The sequence below is a fragment of the Oculina patagonica genome, chromosome 7 (assembly GCF_052425735.1).
Source record: "Oculina patagonica isolate OP01 chromosome 7, crgOcupat, whole genome shotgun sequence".
NCBI classification, from domain to species: Eukaryota; Metazoa; Cnidaria; class Anthozoa; order Scleractinia; family Oculinidae; genus Oculina; species Oculina patagonica.
This window is the reverse complement of record NC_135764.1, coordinates 3,911,235-3,928,039: the sequence shown is the minus strand read 5'-3', so window position 1 is coordinate 3,928,039 and position 16,805 is coordinate 3,911,235. Positions and strand designations below refer to the sequence as shown.

The window sequence follows — 16,805 nt, the reverse complement described above, 5'->3', positions numbered from 1 at the left end:
TTTAACCGTTAGCCGTAAATTATGTTAAACGTAAAAAAGCGATCAGTAATTAAATAGAACAGAATTGATCACTTCACCGTCCCAGAATAGCCTAAGACCAAAAAATATGTTTTTCATGATCATTAATGGAAACTAATTTTTAACTTTTAAAAACAATGGAAATTAATATTTAACTTCTGTTAACCGTAATGGAAATAAATTAACTGTTAGCCGTAAAAAAGCCAAAATTTTAGCCGTAAAAGGCACCACCCCATTGAGTCCCTCTTAAGAGCCTATCCACTTCTTACACAACGTAACCACGTGCTAACGACATCTGAGGTGAGAATTGCAAATTAAGGCTATATTCTGTGAAGAGAATCGTTATCTTTCATCAGCCAACCGCATCTCAAATCACGCAACATTGGAGTTCGATTGGAGTCCACGACACTGGGGTAAGAAGGAAATTGCTGTAATTTTTTTTCTTTCTCCCTCTCAATATCCCAAACACTTAAATGCTCTATTCCATATCTCAGTTGACTATTTAAGAAATAGTCCCGCGTTTTGGTGAGGTGTAATTATTTGTAGTAAATCATATACTCATTGTTCCAAATATTTAACTTTTAGATACTGCATCCAGACTGATTATTCTATAGACGTAATAATTCGATGTACAGGAAAAATTGGTTATTGACAACGCTGAAACAAAAAAAAAAACAGTTGGTGCTGTGTCTGGAAATTAAACGCTTTGTATGATAATACGACTGTTAAATTACCGTATTTACTCGAATAAGCGCCGCCCCCGAATAAGCACCGCAGTCCTGATGCGGCGCTTATTTGATGAACTTCGTTGAACTAAAAATTGTCAGTACAAAGCAACTCTAAAACAAGCTTAAACACTTCTTTTCATCAAGAGCGATGTTTTGCAGTTCAAAGTGATTTTTTTACCGCTTGCCCATTAGTTTTTCAATTCAACATTCTTACAATACGTAGTTCTGTAAATGTTTTGAACGCCGCAAACTTTGCCAGGGCAGTTAGCGCCACTTCTGTTGACTAATACTGACAATCAAAAGACGCTCTTTACAATTACTGTAAAATATAAGATTCTTTGTGGCGTCCAAATTTTAAATAAGCGTCGCCCTTAAATAAGCGCCGCCCTCAAATAAGCGCCGCACTTGAGGCGCGAAAAAAATTAATAAGCGCCGCGGCGCTTATTCGAGTAAATACGGTACGTTTAATTGTTGAGAAAGAACACTTTCACCTATTTAGTGGCTAATTTTTCGGCGACAACAAGTATTGTTCAAAAGCAACAAACTAAGAGTGCTTGAATCTCTCTGACAGAGCCAATCGATGTTTTAGTGTGATAAAAAGTGAAATGAAAAAAGTTTTAAGCCCCGAGACTGAGTCAAAACAGGGCGGGTGGAATCATTAGAATGAGATACGAGTGCCCAAAACCACTTTGCCACGGGTGAGCTAATCTCCTGTAAGAGCCCCGGCGCACTCCTTACACAACGTAACCACATGCTAACGAAAGCTAAAAGGAACTACCTCTTTAAGGCCTATGTGTTCTTTACATAATGTGCCACAGGTAGAGATGGCTCGGCGAAAAAGCAGAGAAAGTTGGGCTTTTCTCAATCGGCTTATTTTTCGTCAGGAGTGCAAATTTCCAAAACCTTGATATAATGTGAACAAAACATCTTGTTAGGTCTACGGACTTATGTATTGTACGAAAACGTCTGTAATTAAAGATTTTCTGGTCGGATAGAGGAAAAATCAACAACACTTGTTTTTTGGTGCAAATTTCCTTCAGACAGCTATGATAAGTAACAGTTTTTCGATTTGTTCTTGTGCGAACGCGCCGATTAATTAGCGCCAGCCCTGCTTTACTACAGATACCAGACCGTTTTTCTGATAAAGGATAGAAGAAAATGCGACAGCGCTTGTCAGGTATATCAATCAATTTTCAGTTTATATCACCAATTTTGCAAGTTTTCATTTGTGAATTACCCGTCCGATTGACAAGTGAAACTGAAAAAGGGTTTTAAGCCCTGAGTCTGTGTCAAAACAGGGCGGGTGGATTCATTAGAATGAGATACGAGTGCCCAAAACCACTTTGCTACGAGTGATTTAACTTTCCTTTAATAAAAGAGCCAATCCACTCCTTACCCCGAGGGGGGGGGAGGGCACTCAAAAAAGTTTTATACGGGGAGGCTCCGCCCCAAGCTCTTACCCCTTACCCTTTTATATACCATTTTGACAGAAATTTTACCCCTTTCGTATACCTTTTACTGAAAAAAGGTACCCCTTTCATATACCTAAAAGACGTGACATAGCCTTAGAACAGGACGTGTTCTAGTCATTTTTATGTACCGCTCAATAAATTAAAATAATACAGCCATAAAGTGCGTCTGTTCGAAATATTTTAATTAAAGGCCTTTTTAAAAACCTAAATGACGGATTTTCATACCCTTTCATATACCCAAACTTGTGAAATCGCTACCCTTTAATATACCTGAAGCCTGAAAAAGGTACCCCTTTCGGGCGGAGCCTCCCCGTATAGGCCATTATATGGAGTACCCCCCCCCCCCCCCGGGCTCCTTACACAACGCAACCACGTGTTAACGACACCTGAGGTAAGAATTGCAAATTAAGGCTATAACTGTGAAAGAAAATCGTCATCTTTCATCAGTCAAACGCATCTCTAATCACGAAACATTGGAGTTCACGTTCCTGGGGAAAGAAGAAGCTTTAGGTAACGTTCTTTTTCTCGGTCTTAATCTTCCAAATACTTCAATAATTCTTCTTTTCTCTCGCAGAAATAGTCCCGCGTTTTGGTGAGGTGTATCAATGTTCCAAATATTTTAGTTTTAGACACGTATTCTAGCAGACTGATTATTTCATTATTCTATGAAATTGATCATTGGGTGGCACTTAATGATTATAGGCAAACCTGGTTAGTGACAACGCTAAACAAAAACCATTTTGTGCTGTGACTGGAAATTTAATCCCTCCTATGCTAATACGACTGTAAGTTTCGTTCAATCTCTTGTGTTCTTTGAGGAGGAAAGAACGCTTTACTAACCCAAGTAGTTTTAAAGTTATGTAGGTGCTATCTCGACTATCTCGGCTAGTAATTTTCTTTTTTTCTGCGAAACAAAAGTGTTGTTCAAAAGCTGAAAAGTTTAAAAACTGAAGATGAAAGCATGCATCCGGTCCTAAAAACTAAAAGGAATGAACAGTTCTTCCCCTCTAGATATTTTCAGAAACCCATTAGTAATAAGTTCAATCGTTCACTCTCGCTCGAGGCCAATGTGTTTTTCTTTACACAATGAATGGCTTGGCGACAAAGTAGAGGAAGATAAGCTCTTCTTAATCCGCTTATTGTTCTTCAGGAGTTCAAATTTCCTCCAGACAGTTATGTTTAATCGTTTACTCACAGTTCTTCGTTTCGGTATCTAGTTCCCCAGTGGTTCGCCGCGCCTGCACGACTACGAGTTTATTCGGGACATCACAAATTTAAAAATTATTTATCTCCTAAACGAAGCACTGGTTCGATACAAAAAATTTGATCTAGGGTTAACAGTTTACTGATTTAAAAAATTTTGGTGATGTCAGATGAAAAACCACCAATTAAATTTTTTCTGGCAAAGGATAGAGGAAAAATCGACATCGCGTGTCATGTACATCAGTCAGCTATATTTTTTGTTTTCCTTTGTGAATTACCCGTCCGATGGAGAAGTGAGATGAAAATTGTTTTAAATTAGAGCTGAGTGAAAACAGGGCTGGCAAGATACGAGTGCCCAAAAACACTGACTTTGCCGCGAGTAAAATCGGCGTTCAGCAAAGCTGACTCATGCTTTTATACGATTTCGATCCTTCGAGGAATGCGTACAAGTTAAGCTGTTTAATTTTTTAAATAATTTTCAGGTCTGGCTCGCATTAAATTAGAACAATTACACAGTAATTACGAAAGCATCCATTCTCGTATCGTTTTAACATCCAGGTAACATTCATAGAAGACTCCCATTCGCGAAATCAAATGGAGTGATGACGTACTACTTCGCCGCTTTTTGCTAACTTATAGCTTAACTTCACCAGAGAAAAAAATCCGCAGACTGAAAGTTACAAGTCGGAGTGTTGTGGGCATTTTTTGAAATGGACTGACATTGCCCATTCCTGGTCTATTATCTGTACGTCTAGAAGTGGGAAGGATATACGTCTTACTTATTTATCATATGGTCATGGAAAAGAAAAAATCAAAATGGGAATGGCTAAATTATTATTATTATTATTATTATTATTATTATTATTATTTTTATTATTATTATTATTATTATTTTTATTATTATTATTATTATGCACTACGATCACTGTGCTACAGAACCAAAGAGTTTAACGAGGCTTGTAAGGCTGCGTGTTCGAGGGGAGGGGTGGGTAAGAAAGCCTAGAGACAATAGCTCCTTATTTAACAATGGCACATCCTTCAGATACAGTACACTGGTTGTACTCCATTTTGGGATCGGTAAACAATTTCCGTTACTCAGCCATAAATAATAATGGAGCACACGACCTCCGTAAATATCTCATACTCAGCAGTTTTATCGATAACATAAAGACTATACACTTAGGGCTGAATATCGAGGAAACCTTTCAAATCTCGTCTTGATCTCGATGAATGCTGTTCCTTTCTTAGATCAAAGATGAAGACAATCTATCTGGTAGTGTTGGTGGCTGCAGTTTTGCTATTGTCTGTCGAAAATTCTGTCAGTGGTGAGTTATAACAATAACAATAACACTTATATAGCGCTATTTCTATTTCTAAACAATAGCGCTTTACAAGTTATTTACAATTAAAAATTACATATCTATATTAAAAAAGATACAATTTGTATATAATAAAAAATCAAAGATCAATAAAAAAAAATTAAAAAGAATAAAAAGACTAGCTAATTCGCCTAACTACACTTAATTATAAAAAAATAACTAACTAAAAGCTTTCCTAAAAAGATATGTCTTAAGTTTGCGCTTAAACTCTGAAATGTCACTGCACGATCGAATGTCTAAAGGTAAGGCATTCCAGAGTTGCGGCGAGACTACAGAAAATGCTCGAAATCCGTAGTTGCGCAAATTATAATTGACGTCATTCAAGGAACATAGATTGCGTCTCGGGACATATCTCTTGACCAGATCAGACAGATATGTTGGGGCTAAGCCCATCAAGCACTTAGTTGTTACTTAGAGTTGCTGTTTTTTATATTCTAATTTGCTTTCCCGTTCAATTCCTGTTGAATTTGATACGCTTCCCAGTTGCAGTACACCCGGACCAATCCTCCAAGACTTAGGGGCAGTTAGTGTTTTTTTTTTCGCCCATATAGACTTGCCCTCCCCTAACTACTGTCCCTGGGTCTCCAAGGATGTATAGTTAACAGTTTTCACAAGCTTATTTAGTGAAAATTTATGTTATGGGGCAAGCTAATAAGGCCATTCAATGGTTCCTTTAATTTTCTAACCACTCGGAAAATCCCAAGTCGTATGACACATCAGTTAGCCTTTACGAACATGTTTTTTGCCACTCCTGCTAAATTGAACCGGCTTTTTTTTTCTAAGTATCGGTTTAAGAGTTTTTCTTCGAAAAGTGCCGATATAATTGATGGCTTATTATTTATAATAAATAATGGCTTATTTATTAATTAACGGCTTATAAGTTACTTTCTACAGTATTGCATTTTTTCATTTGCCTTGTTTATCAATCTCTGTTCTAAAAAGTACAAACAACTAATGTAGTGTTTTAGCTGTTTACCTTGATCTTTTACTTAGGTTGTCGTGTTAGTGTTGCTATTACTATTCTTGATAAGATCACGTGACCATCTGCTATGAAATATTTAATAATAACTATCTTTTGCGTTTTTTCTATAGCTTCCAAAGTGGGATGTAGGAGGACATGCCGAAGCAAGTGGGGAGCTCCAAGTTGGAGCAGACGGGTCTCGTCGAATTACTTGTACTACCTATGTGCCATGGAATGCATGATGTTCAATTCTTAAAGGATAAGATAGAGAGCTACAGCTTCAACGCCACTGCTGAACAAGTTGGCTCATATATGTGTTGAATCAATAAAACAATTGCATAAATTGTCATTTTTCTTGATCGTAATCGTCTCAATCTCCCCCCCCCCCCCCCCCCCCAAAAAAAAAAAAAAAAAAAAACAATCAGGTTTTTTTGGGGGGGGGGGGGGTGGGGGGGAAGGAGCTTTCTTCCTAATCAAACTAAAGTTCGTTTGGTGTGATCGCCCGGAGGAGAAGTAGTTCTTAGCAAAAAACTATTGTTTGTGACTGCTCACCAACAGTTCTTTTCAGAACTACTCTCATCCGGACGATCACACTATACAAGCTACTGATACGCCTGGGTTTAAACCATTTACTACGTTATTAATCTGTACTGTGAGGCCTAGTTCAAACGTCGTGCTTCTGCAGTGCCGAACTAAATTGCAATTAGGTTCGACTGTAGCACGGTAGAAACACGACTCAGGCGTCGTGCGAGAGTCGTACCAAATTCAGGATTTACTGAAGCTACGTAACAGTTAGTCAGCGGTGATCCAACAAAAATGACGCCGTTTTCCAAATTGCAGCAAAAACTCTTACTTTTTAAATCATTGTAAGATTTAAGAAAAAGACGTAAAGAAAGGCAACAGAAAAAAACGGTTGTTTTCTTTTTCAAGAACGGCGAATGTTTGTTTCTTTGCCCGACTTGTTTCCGAAAACTTTGCTCATTTCAGATTCAGCCTCGCTAGCTTCTTCTTTGCCCTGCTCCCTTGTCATGACTTTCATCTTCTTCGTGAATGAAAGATCCTCGTCGAGCCTTTTAGCTGAGAAAATTTCGTTTGTATTCCTTTGCATGGCCGCCATGTTTTTGCCGTCCGGCAAAAATAAAATTCAATGCGCATACTCCTCAAAGGAGAATTATTCTCGGGTCTCCTCGTAACTCCTAGCGGGAACGTAATCCCGCCAAAATACATTAATTTAATTTATGAATTTTGTTTGGCGCGGCAAAAGCACGACGTTTGAACCGCTGCCGTGCCAAAGTCGTGCAGCACGGCATGGCGTGTCGAACTAAATTACTTTGCCGAACTTAATTCAAAAGTTTGATTCAGACGCCGTGCTTCTCCCGTTCTTTTGTCGAAAGTAATTCCTGAATTTAGTTCGGCACGGCAGAAGCACGACGTCTGAACTAGGCCTGAGTTACCAGAGCAAAGCCCACTAACAAATCATCCCAAAAATGCATTCGGCACTAAAACTTGTAAACAACAATAATTCAACAATTGAATATTTATTGAAATTTTCAACACTGTATTGCGACGCTTGTAATTTTTTAATTTTACGTTCAGAAATCATTCTTTGCGTTGGCTGCATATTTTGGAGTTTTTACTCTCAATGGGATTAGAAACTTCTTCGTGGGATAAGTTCGCAAAAGGGGCAGACATTTCCTTGAACAAGAACAAAACAAAAGTTACCGGGGGGGGGGGGGGTACTCAAAAAAGTTTTATACGGATAGAAAGAGAAGGCACCCCTTTCGTATACCTTTTATTGGGAAAAGGTACCCCTTTCATATACCATCACGACATGACATAAACTTAAAACAGGAAGTTTTCTTGTCATTTTTATGTAGTAAATTAAGACGATACAGCCATAAGTTGCGTCTGTTCAAAATATTTAATTTAAAGGCCTTTTTTTATCTTAATGACTGATTTCCCTTCCCTTTCATATACCTTAACTTGTGAAATTTCTACCCTTTTAAATACCTGAAGCCTAAAAAAGGTACCCCCTTTCGGGCGGAGCCTCCTTCCTAGGCCATTATAGGGAGTATCCCCGCCCCCCCAGGAGTTATACGCGCGATTTGTGCGTAAACGCGATCCCCGAATTCTTGTCATATGTTTTGCCTCTGTTTCGTTATTCTTGTCTTATCTATCGACTTCCTTGTTTGCCTTCATCACCAAACGTACCCTGGATGCCTTCAAAGACTATCTGCGCGTCTAAGAAAAACAGCAACAGATTTATTAATAACAAATAATATTGAGACGACAAGGTACTTTAAAATAAGTACAGATTGCAACGAGAAACGAAAGCAGCCCAGTTTAAATGTTTTTCAGGAAAGACAAGATAGCTGGAGTAGAAGGTAGCAGACAAGAAGTAGTAGGCAGTAGAAGAAGTAGTAGAGTAGTAGGCACGCAGACTATAAAGTCGAAGATTTTAATCAAACTTATAAATACTTTGAGCAATACATTGTACATATAAATGGAAAACTATAGGGTTATAAAGTAAGAATGAATGTGTGTCGCGGCTTCTTTGGAGCCCGAGGCGGATGGCAGTACATGTTTCAACATACGAAACACGGAAATGTCTTCTTCTGAGACAAGACGTCGAATGTATGTGTTAAATTTAGATAAAACATGTCATCACGGGATGCAGTTCTAATTTTAATTTTGCAGTTAAAGTCTTCGTTCGAGCCTAGTGGCCCATCATCCCGGATGTTATCCTGGTTTACGTAGTACGAAACGTCTAGGAGTATATCTACTCCCCCCTGGATGGAATGCTAGTCTATTGAAGGGTTACCCCCCCCCCCCCCCCCCCAGCATTAAAGTCGTTGGCACCCATTTATACACCTGGGTGGAGAGAGGCACTGTGAGAGTAAACTGTCTTGCCCAAGAACACAACACAATAACCTCGGCCAGGGCTAGAACCCGGACTACTCGATACGGAATACAGCGCGCGCTGACCATTAGGCCACCGCGCCTCTCACTGCTTTTGCAGAGGAATATCTTAATTCTTAGCTTTATGACAAACATTTGTTCACAAATCGTACCTGTTCCAGTCGTTTCCTTCGTACCCTCTGTAGGAAATTCGTACGGCTTCACATCCCCACCCTGGAGAGTAAGAAGTACTAAGGGCAATACACTTTCGTAGCCCACAGCAATACACTGACCCTCCCCCACGGGATGTACAGCTGTCATCTGTGAAAAGTAAGAAAAAAGATTTATCTCAGGTTTCGAATTCGAACACGAAATACAATTCCTAAAAAGAGAGAACACTTTAAAATTCCGAAAAATCCCCCCTTCCTCCACAAATATAAACCGAATATAAACACATAAGCTTATATTTAGAGAAAGCAACAACTGAACGGGCAGTTGAAGCATTTTACCGTGCACTATTCTTTATGTGCACCTAAAATTTTTCAGACCATTTTCGAAACACTAAATTTATTCCGCTTAACACCTCCGAAAATATGCCTGCCAAAAAGCCATCTGCACAATTTTACGATTGCTGGTTTTGGAACCCGGTTTAAACGTCGCATTTCTGCGAGGATTTTTTTATTTTTTGGCGCGCTTAGGTAAATAGAATATGGAACTCTGCTAATACCATAACAAGCTATTTAACCTTGTCTGCCGTGAAGGTGGCTTTTTGTGCGCCCGCCTTCATGTCCCACAGGATCAGCGTCTTCTCCTCATAGGAAACCACCAAGTCCCCTTCTGACGCAATGAGGTCAATTCTCAGGTTGCTGAAATGGCTGCTGGGAAGGATATGAAGGACGGTCCCTAAAAAGCATGACAAGGACATCACGTGGTAAATAAACTCTGGCCTCGCTCAAAATCTTGCTTTTAAAGGTGGTCCCGTGTCCCAGGTTTACATAATATTAAATAATAAATTACCTTTATTTAGACACGGTGAGGATTAAAGCCATAAACTTGTGGAGCCGTGCATTCCCGATCGAAGTGGAATTTCGGAGTGATTTTTTTTTTTGTGGAGGGAGAAAAACCGGAGAACCCGGAGAAAAACCCTTGGAGCAAGGAAGATAACCAACAACAAACTCAACCCACATATGACGCCGAGTCTGGGAATCGAACCCGGGCCACATTGGTGGGAGGCGAGCGCTCTCACCACTGCACCCTCCCTGATCCCCCCCCCCCTTCCATGTTCTCCCTGACCAGACCCTAGCGGGGGAGCCTGCCAAGTGTTTCTTCAAGTTTTAAAATTCACAAAAAATAATGGAGCAAGAAAAGAAAAATCTGAGACACCGTTTTTTAGACCAATATATGTAATTCCACATAAAAGTTTAGGTGCTCATGTAAAGGTGTTCTCGAATAAACCTAATGTTGCGCAATATCATAATTGCAAACAAAATGCTGACGTTGCTTATAATGGTCTATATGATCAAAACAAAATCCAAAATTACAATCAATATTCAATAAGCTTTTAGAAAATACATACTTTATTGGGGTAAGCATTGATGGTTTGCGCACAATTTCGTGTGGAACGCAAACGCCAACTTTTCTTCCGTGATACTTTAAATTAAATCTGTTAGTTGTACTTTCAGAAGAAAAAAGAAGATGGAATTGATCGTCATACCTTCTAAAATGTCCCAGCAAACTATGTTCAAGTCCTTGTGAGCCGTCACCACACGATTGTTGTCCATTACTGCCAAAGAAATGGCGTCTGTATCGTTTGTGTATCGCAAGTCATGCGCAAGCTTTCCTGAAACATAAAACAAATTCTCCTTACTGGTCTCAAAACATTTCTTCCCCCCATAGTACTAGTTGGGAGAATTTGAAGATGTATAAACGCCTTTAAGCCCTGATGTCAACATACAATTTCTTCTTACTGGTCTCCATGCATTTCTTATAGTACTAGTTGAGAGAATTTCAAACAAGACTGTACTTACTGTTACGCACATCCCACACAGCCGAGTGTCGGATATAGTCGCTTTTCTTGGTCTTCCGTGCACTGGACACAAAATACATGCCATCTAGGGTAAGCCCTGCGTGCGACATAGTCAGCCTCTCATACCCCTCCCTTTCGATAACAAAAATTTGCTCTCTCGTCACCAGGTCCCACACAAACACCTGCCTACACGGCTCGTCTGTCCACACTGCAACTGTTCCTTGTGAGTTCACGATGAATGAGCGAAGATTGTGCTGAGGTTGGCTTGATTTCAAAACCGCGACTTCATCTCCCGTTTCGATGTTGTAAAGGGTCAAATGCTTGCGGTCGTACGAGTATGTAAGAATTTCTGTTCTTTTGTTCACAACGCAGATATCATCAATACCTAAAAAGTCATACGCTGGGATTTTCCCTTTGAGGACCGCTACAACTTTCCACGTTTCTAAGTCTACGATCGTCACATTTTCATCCACACGGAGAACAGCTCTTCTGTCGTCGATGATTTGAAGGTAACTTGTTGTGATGCCGGTGACTTTTCGCACAGGTAACATTGTGTGTAAATCCCAAATAGTCACGCAGAAATTGTCAATCCCCAATCGTCCGACTGTCACAAGGTGTCGGGAGTCGCCGGGGATGGAATAAATGTTCGTCAAAGTCTCGGGCTTTTCTTCTTGTTGGTGAAGATCCTGTCGGGTTAGATCCCAGACCCTCGCAACATTGTCGCCGCCGGAAGTAAGAATGAGATCACGGCCCACGGCAAACGTCCTAGAAACGTAATTAGGATGCGGTAGAACGTCTTTTCTCTCGCCGCTTTCAAGATCGATAAGAGCCACTTTATCGCGTTTTGGAAAGACTAACACGTTCTGTGTAGGATCCAGCGAGGCGTTTCGAATCCAGTCGTCAATTTTGCACCTGTATGTTCGTAAGAGCTCGCCTTTATCGACCGAGTACAGGTCAATTTTCATCTTCTTGGCCACAAGAACCTCATTTTCCGATTTCAATACGATCTGAGTGAGGTGAAGAAATTGTTCTTCATCTTTGTCTTCGAAAACTTTAAATGAAAGAAGTATTTTAGAGTCGTTAATGTCGATCACCTTCAAGGAATTCTCATCTTCTTTCGAGTTACAGAGTACAATGTCCTTCCAGGAGGTTAGTAAAGTGTTTTGCCCCGCACTGCCGACAGGTTTAATGCTTGTAAACTGATGCAGAATTTTTCCAGTAGCGGTCAGCATCACACTTAAGCTCTTTTCTTTAAGGAAGACAACTTTTGAGCCTTTATCGCCGGCTAGGGTGAATGGAGGATAGCTCTCAAAATACTTCGTTTCTACTCTGTCAAACGAAAAAAGAGTTTTAACAAATAAATATTAAACTGCACGCAATTAAGTTAGACCTAGTGGGAGGCGAAGTTATGTTTGCATAAGGAGAGTTTGACCTGACCATGACTAGACAAAGGCTAACTTTTCGTATTACAATGTTAAAATCCCAGCCTTCTGTCTAAACTTCAGTTCAACAGACAGCCTATACAGTTTAGCTCGCTGGTCGCGCGGTTTTGGTACAACGCGAGTACATCGCGTAGAGACAAAAGCGTGAGACAAGAAACGTTGCAACAATAAAACTAGAAAAAAGAAACTTGCAGCGACATCCACAACACTACTTCTTTCGCTGTGCAGATCGTAAAACTGGAACGATTCCGGAAGTAATTTTCAAAAACGTATTAATTGGAGGTGCAAGAGAAACATCGGGCTCGATTTAAACATTTCAAGGCGGTCTAACATGTTTTTAGCTTTAGTGGAATGCTTTAATTAAAAGTCGAAGCTATCTCTCAGAAAGTGTTTATTAATTGTTACAGTGAAGCATACAGCTATTTCAATAAACGTTGTCGGGTCAAAGCTTAAAGCTAAAAGGTAAGACGGCATGGCGTTCTGGGTATTCACTACAAATTTGCATATAAGCTTCATTAAATATACAAATTTGTATTTCGCACGTGGAGAATTCACGGGTTTGTTTTTCCTCTCAGGAGGCTTTTCTGCAGCTTTACTTTCACTGTCGCTTGGCTCTGAGTTTCGGAAATTCGTCTAAAATTCAGTGTGGCTTAAAGCACCTTGTTTCACATGTCTGAAGAAAGAGAAAACGTGCAAATTCGCGTTTGTCATGTCACTATATATTTTAATATTTAGCACGTGCAAATGCTCTCTTCTTCTACCCATACTGCCTTTCAGTCTTGTCTTTAAGCTTTGATCCGGACAACGTTTATTGAAATAGCTGTATGCTGCATTTGGTAGCTTTAAATAGTAATAGAAAGATTTGTTTTGCGTGCATTATAACTATATTTTGTTTGCATTCATAAAAAAACTAGGCTATGTCATTATAAGCCATTTTCCGGGTGAAGAAAATAACTTTCGAATTGAAGAAAATCTCATAATATTAATTTTCTATGGTAGAAAACACCAAACAAGAAATATTTAACCTAAAAAAAAAACAATAATGGTTAAGAATGAAAGCGAAGCTCCGTTAATAAAGTTTTGAAGCAAAAGAACGATCCATTGAATACAAACATCTGCCGTCGTACACTATACTGTTATGTCAACATTCATACATTCAATGCCACAGACAAACAATAACCTTATTGCATGGTTTGTTTATTTCATTTAATATAAAATTTAAATTTTGGGGGAGGGAGTAGTATTTGTTTAGTAAAAGAACCGAACACTCCGGAATATCGTGTTGTAACTTTAAACGTAACGATAGAGAGAGAGTGCAACTGACAACGGCACACGAGCCAAAAGCGGCTTTTCCCAGCAATATGGGCAGTAATTCTCGTCCTGAAACTGTTGTTATCACAAACTGTGTACTGAATGCTTTATTGATGATGATATCAATATTTGAAAACACCTTGGTGCTAGCCGCCATATCGAAAACTCCTTCGCTTCGCTCACCATCAACAATTTTACTCTGCAGTTTGGCTGTTTCGGATCTTTTTGTTGGCCTTGTTTTACAACCGGTTTACATTGCCTATTATCTAACGGAAAATGGCTCGCTTTTCCAAGCATTGTCCATAATGGCCGCTTTGGGATGTGGCGTCTCCCTTCTTATAATGACTGCCATAACCGTGGATCGGTTCTTGGCTCTTCATTATCACATGCGATATCCGAATTTGATGACTATACATCGTGCTCTGTATACATCAGCGACTCTTTGGCTCATTTGCTTTCTGTTGTCTTTGTTGTCCTTTTGGAAAATGGATGCTTATTATTTTGCTGCAGCTTTTGGCATTATCATTTGCCTTTTAAGTTGTACTGTTTGTTACGTACGAATCTATCGAATTGTTAGACAGCATCAGTTACAAATTCACGTTCAACAACAGGCTGTGGAATGTAATGCTGCAAATATCAAGCAGCAGAACATGTTGCGACTGACTAAAAGTGCTAAAAACACTTTTATATATCACATCGTTATGATATTGTGTTATACTCCGTTATTTGCTTCAATGTCAACTTTAGCCATTTCCCGCAATCGCTGGACAGTTGCATGGACCTTAGCAGATACGGTGGCATTTATGAATTCGTCTATCAATCCAATTTTGTATTGCTGGCGTCTTCGTGAACTTCGAACGGCAGTTTTAAAGACAGCAAGGCAGATCTTTTGTAATCAAAGAGTGGAAAACTCGTTTACTTAGGAAAAGGGGCTAAACTAGTTTATAACGTCAATAATCCTAGGCATGAGCTAAACCAAGTTGACTAAATTCTACAAATTATCTATGTATGGATGCCATTGATGCTTTACTCAAATATTGGCATCACTCTTTGTATCTTGGAGAGCCAAATGTAACTTCGAGTCCGACATTACGGTGGAATGCTCTGCAACTACAGATAGCGAAACACCAATCAACCATTTGCATTTCATGGTGCACTCGCAAGGTTTGAATGGCAGTTTTAAAGTCAGGAAGGCTGATTTAATGCGGAACAATCGAGGAAGACTCATTCATTTGGTATGCTAGGCTTTATAGGTTTAAAAAACTAATTACACTTTGCTCTCCTTTGAATGATTCACCTTAGGGTTCTAGGCGCATCTTATGAACAAGTGAAGCTATTTAGTCATAATTTTAGCTCTGTTATGGCGAAAATGCATCAAAATCCCCATAATACTGCCCCTTTAATGAAGTACATTTTTAGCGGAGCTCCACAGCGGCCCGAAGGGCCGCCGAGCGGAGCCCCATACCCATAGAAAATTCACAGAAATAGGAAAACCATGAACTTGAGTTTTCATGGTCATCATGGCTAGCGGCATGGCTCGCGGGCGCGTACGTACGGCGTACGGTGTTGCGCACTTCAGAAATAGATAAACACTCATCTATTTGTTACTGGGCATCCAAGTTATGGTCAATTGACAGCTGTCAATACAAGGTATCCACTGACCAGTATCACGTGATCATATCGCGGGCTCAGGTGTATAACTCATCGAGGTAACGCGTTTTTATAAAGTTGACCGCTGACCGAAAAATGGTTTTTCTTTTTTTTTTTTTTTTTTTTTTTTTTTTTTTTGCAAGTACTTACAACATTAAACATACAACATTACGATGATTACAAAATATAGATCACTAACTTTACAAAAGGAGCTACTTTACAGTACAGCTTAGAAAGTGTGGAAAAATAGTTACAAAAATTACTCTACTTTATGAAGTCAATACTATTAACATTACAACACTTTCGAAACACTTAGGCTAACATTACAACACTTAGGCTAACAATGCAAAAAGAAATAACAAATAACATTGCCTATAATTGTTACCAGAAAGAAAAATGAACGATGTAGCGAGATACAAAAACAAAAGGAAACTAAATGTTTTGTAAAAAATTCCATTTCTTGATATAGTTATCGTATTTACCGGATTTGATAGCAATATGTTTTTCTAACGATAGTTTGTCGCGAACGAGGGATATGTACTCGTTAAACTGAACTTTATTTTTTTTGCCGGTGTTAAGGTATAAAAAGTATTTTCCTAATATAATAAGATGGTTTAGGGCTAAACAACCACGAGGAGAGTCCAATATACCATATAAGACATCTAAGTTCGAAAGATGGACTCCTTTTCTACTATGAATATTGTACCAATCTTGAAAATCTACCCAGAAAGTTTTTGCTTGAGTGCACTCTATAAAAAGGTGCCAGATGGTATGGATTTCGGTAGGGCAAAAAGGACAAGTTGGGGAGTCAACTTTCTTCATCTTATGTAATAAGCTATTCGTAGGTAGGATGCGATGGATGATCTTGTACTGGAACATCATCATTTTGGTTTCTTTTGTAACGTTAAAAGGTAAAAGATAAACCTTACACAGATTGTTCTTTTCTACCCCATATTCAATAAGTTTCCTTTCTGCTGTGGGGGGAGATAACTTTTCTAGGGATAACAGTTTTTCATAGAGAGTTTTACAACTCAACGATTCGCTTATTGAATCAAGGGGTTTAATGGGTAGTTGGTTGTTAGAGTCTAAAAGCTTTTTCCACGAGCGAGGGAAAGCAGAAATGATGCTGTAATACTGTAGAAAATTAAACTTAGTCTTGAATTTTTCGCAAAGAGAATTAAAAGATAGAAAGCGATTTTTTTCTGTGTTAAGCAAGTCTGATATGTGCGTGACTCCAGCCCGATGCCAATGTGGAAAATAAATCGATTTTTTATTAACAATCAGAAACCTGTTGTTCCAGATTACTTGCTCTAGTACCTCAGATTTATTTTGTGGATCGGTCGCAGTGATTTTCTGCCAATGGGCTATGATGTCTTTGTAAAATCTTGGGAGGCGTTCACTTAGGCAAAGAAGCTTACAGTCATAGTTACACTGAAATAAGAAAGTGCCACCGACGTTGGCAAGGAAAGAGGCTGGGATATATTTCCATGGAGCGTCGTGGTCTGAACATAGGCGGTTTACCCAGTTTAATTTTAGAGCTTTGTCAAAAATGGCGAAATCTTTCATTTCTAAGCCACCTTCTTTTTTAGATTTTATCAGAGTCGACTTTTTGATTTTCGCAGGTTTGTGGCTCCATACAAAGTCGAAAGTCATTCTATTTACTTCTTCAGCGAATCGTGGTGGCGTTTCCATGGAGCTGCAGATGAATATGACTTTT

The 16,805-nt window shown here is 39.1% G+C and overlaps 1 protein-coding gene, 1 long non-coding RNA gene and 1 pseudogene across 3 annotated transcripts in view; 2 read left to right on the top strand and 1 right to left on the bottom strand.

The window, feature by feature from the left end:
* Nucleotides 1-378: 378 nt before the first annotated feature.
* Nucleotides 379-6,078, top strand: LOC144660230 (uncharacterized). Its single transcript, XR_013572064.1, has 3 exons — nucleotides 379-431; nucleotides 4,670-4,746; nucleotides 5,893-6,078. It is a non-coding gene; the product is annotated as an uncharacterized LOC144660230 (long non-coding RNA).
* Nucleotides 6,079-7,304: 1,226 nt separating this feature from the next.
* LOC144660143 (NACHT domain- and WD repeat-containing protein 1-like) overlaps nucleotides 7,305-16,805 on the bottom strand; it is a 32,468-nt pseudogene continuing 22,967 nt past the window's right edge. The window contains exons 20-24 of the transcript XR_013572045.1: nucleotides 10,687-12,014; nucleotides 10,374-10,499; nucleotides 9,405-9,562; nucleotides 8,833-8,980; nucleotides 7,305-8,002 (exon numbers count right to left, since the gene is read on the bottom strand). The product of XR_013572045.1 is annotated as an NACHT domain- and WD repeat-containing protein 1-like (transcript). The remainder of the gene's footprint in view (nucleotides 8,003-8,832; nucleotides 8,981-9,404; nucleotides 9,563-10,373; nucleotides 10,500-10,686; nucleotides 12,015-16,805) is intronic.
* On the top strand, nucleotides 13,489-14,361 carry LOC144660855 (melanocyte-stimulating hormone receptor-like). Its single transcript, XM_078521584.1, has one exon. It carries the CDS (start codon nucleotides 13,489-13,491, stop codon nucleotides 14,359-14,361), a length of 873 nt encoding a protein of 290 aa, XP_078377710.1.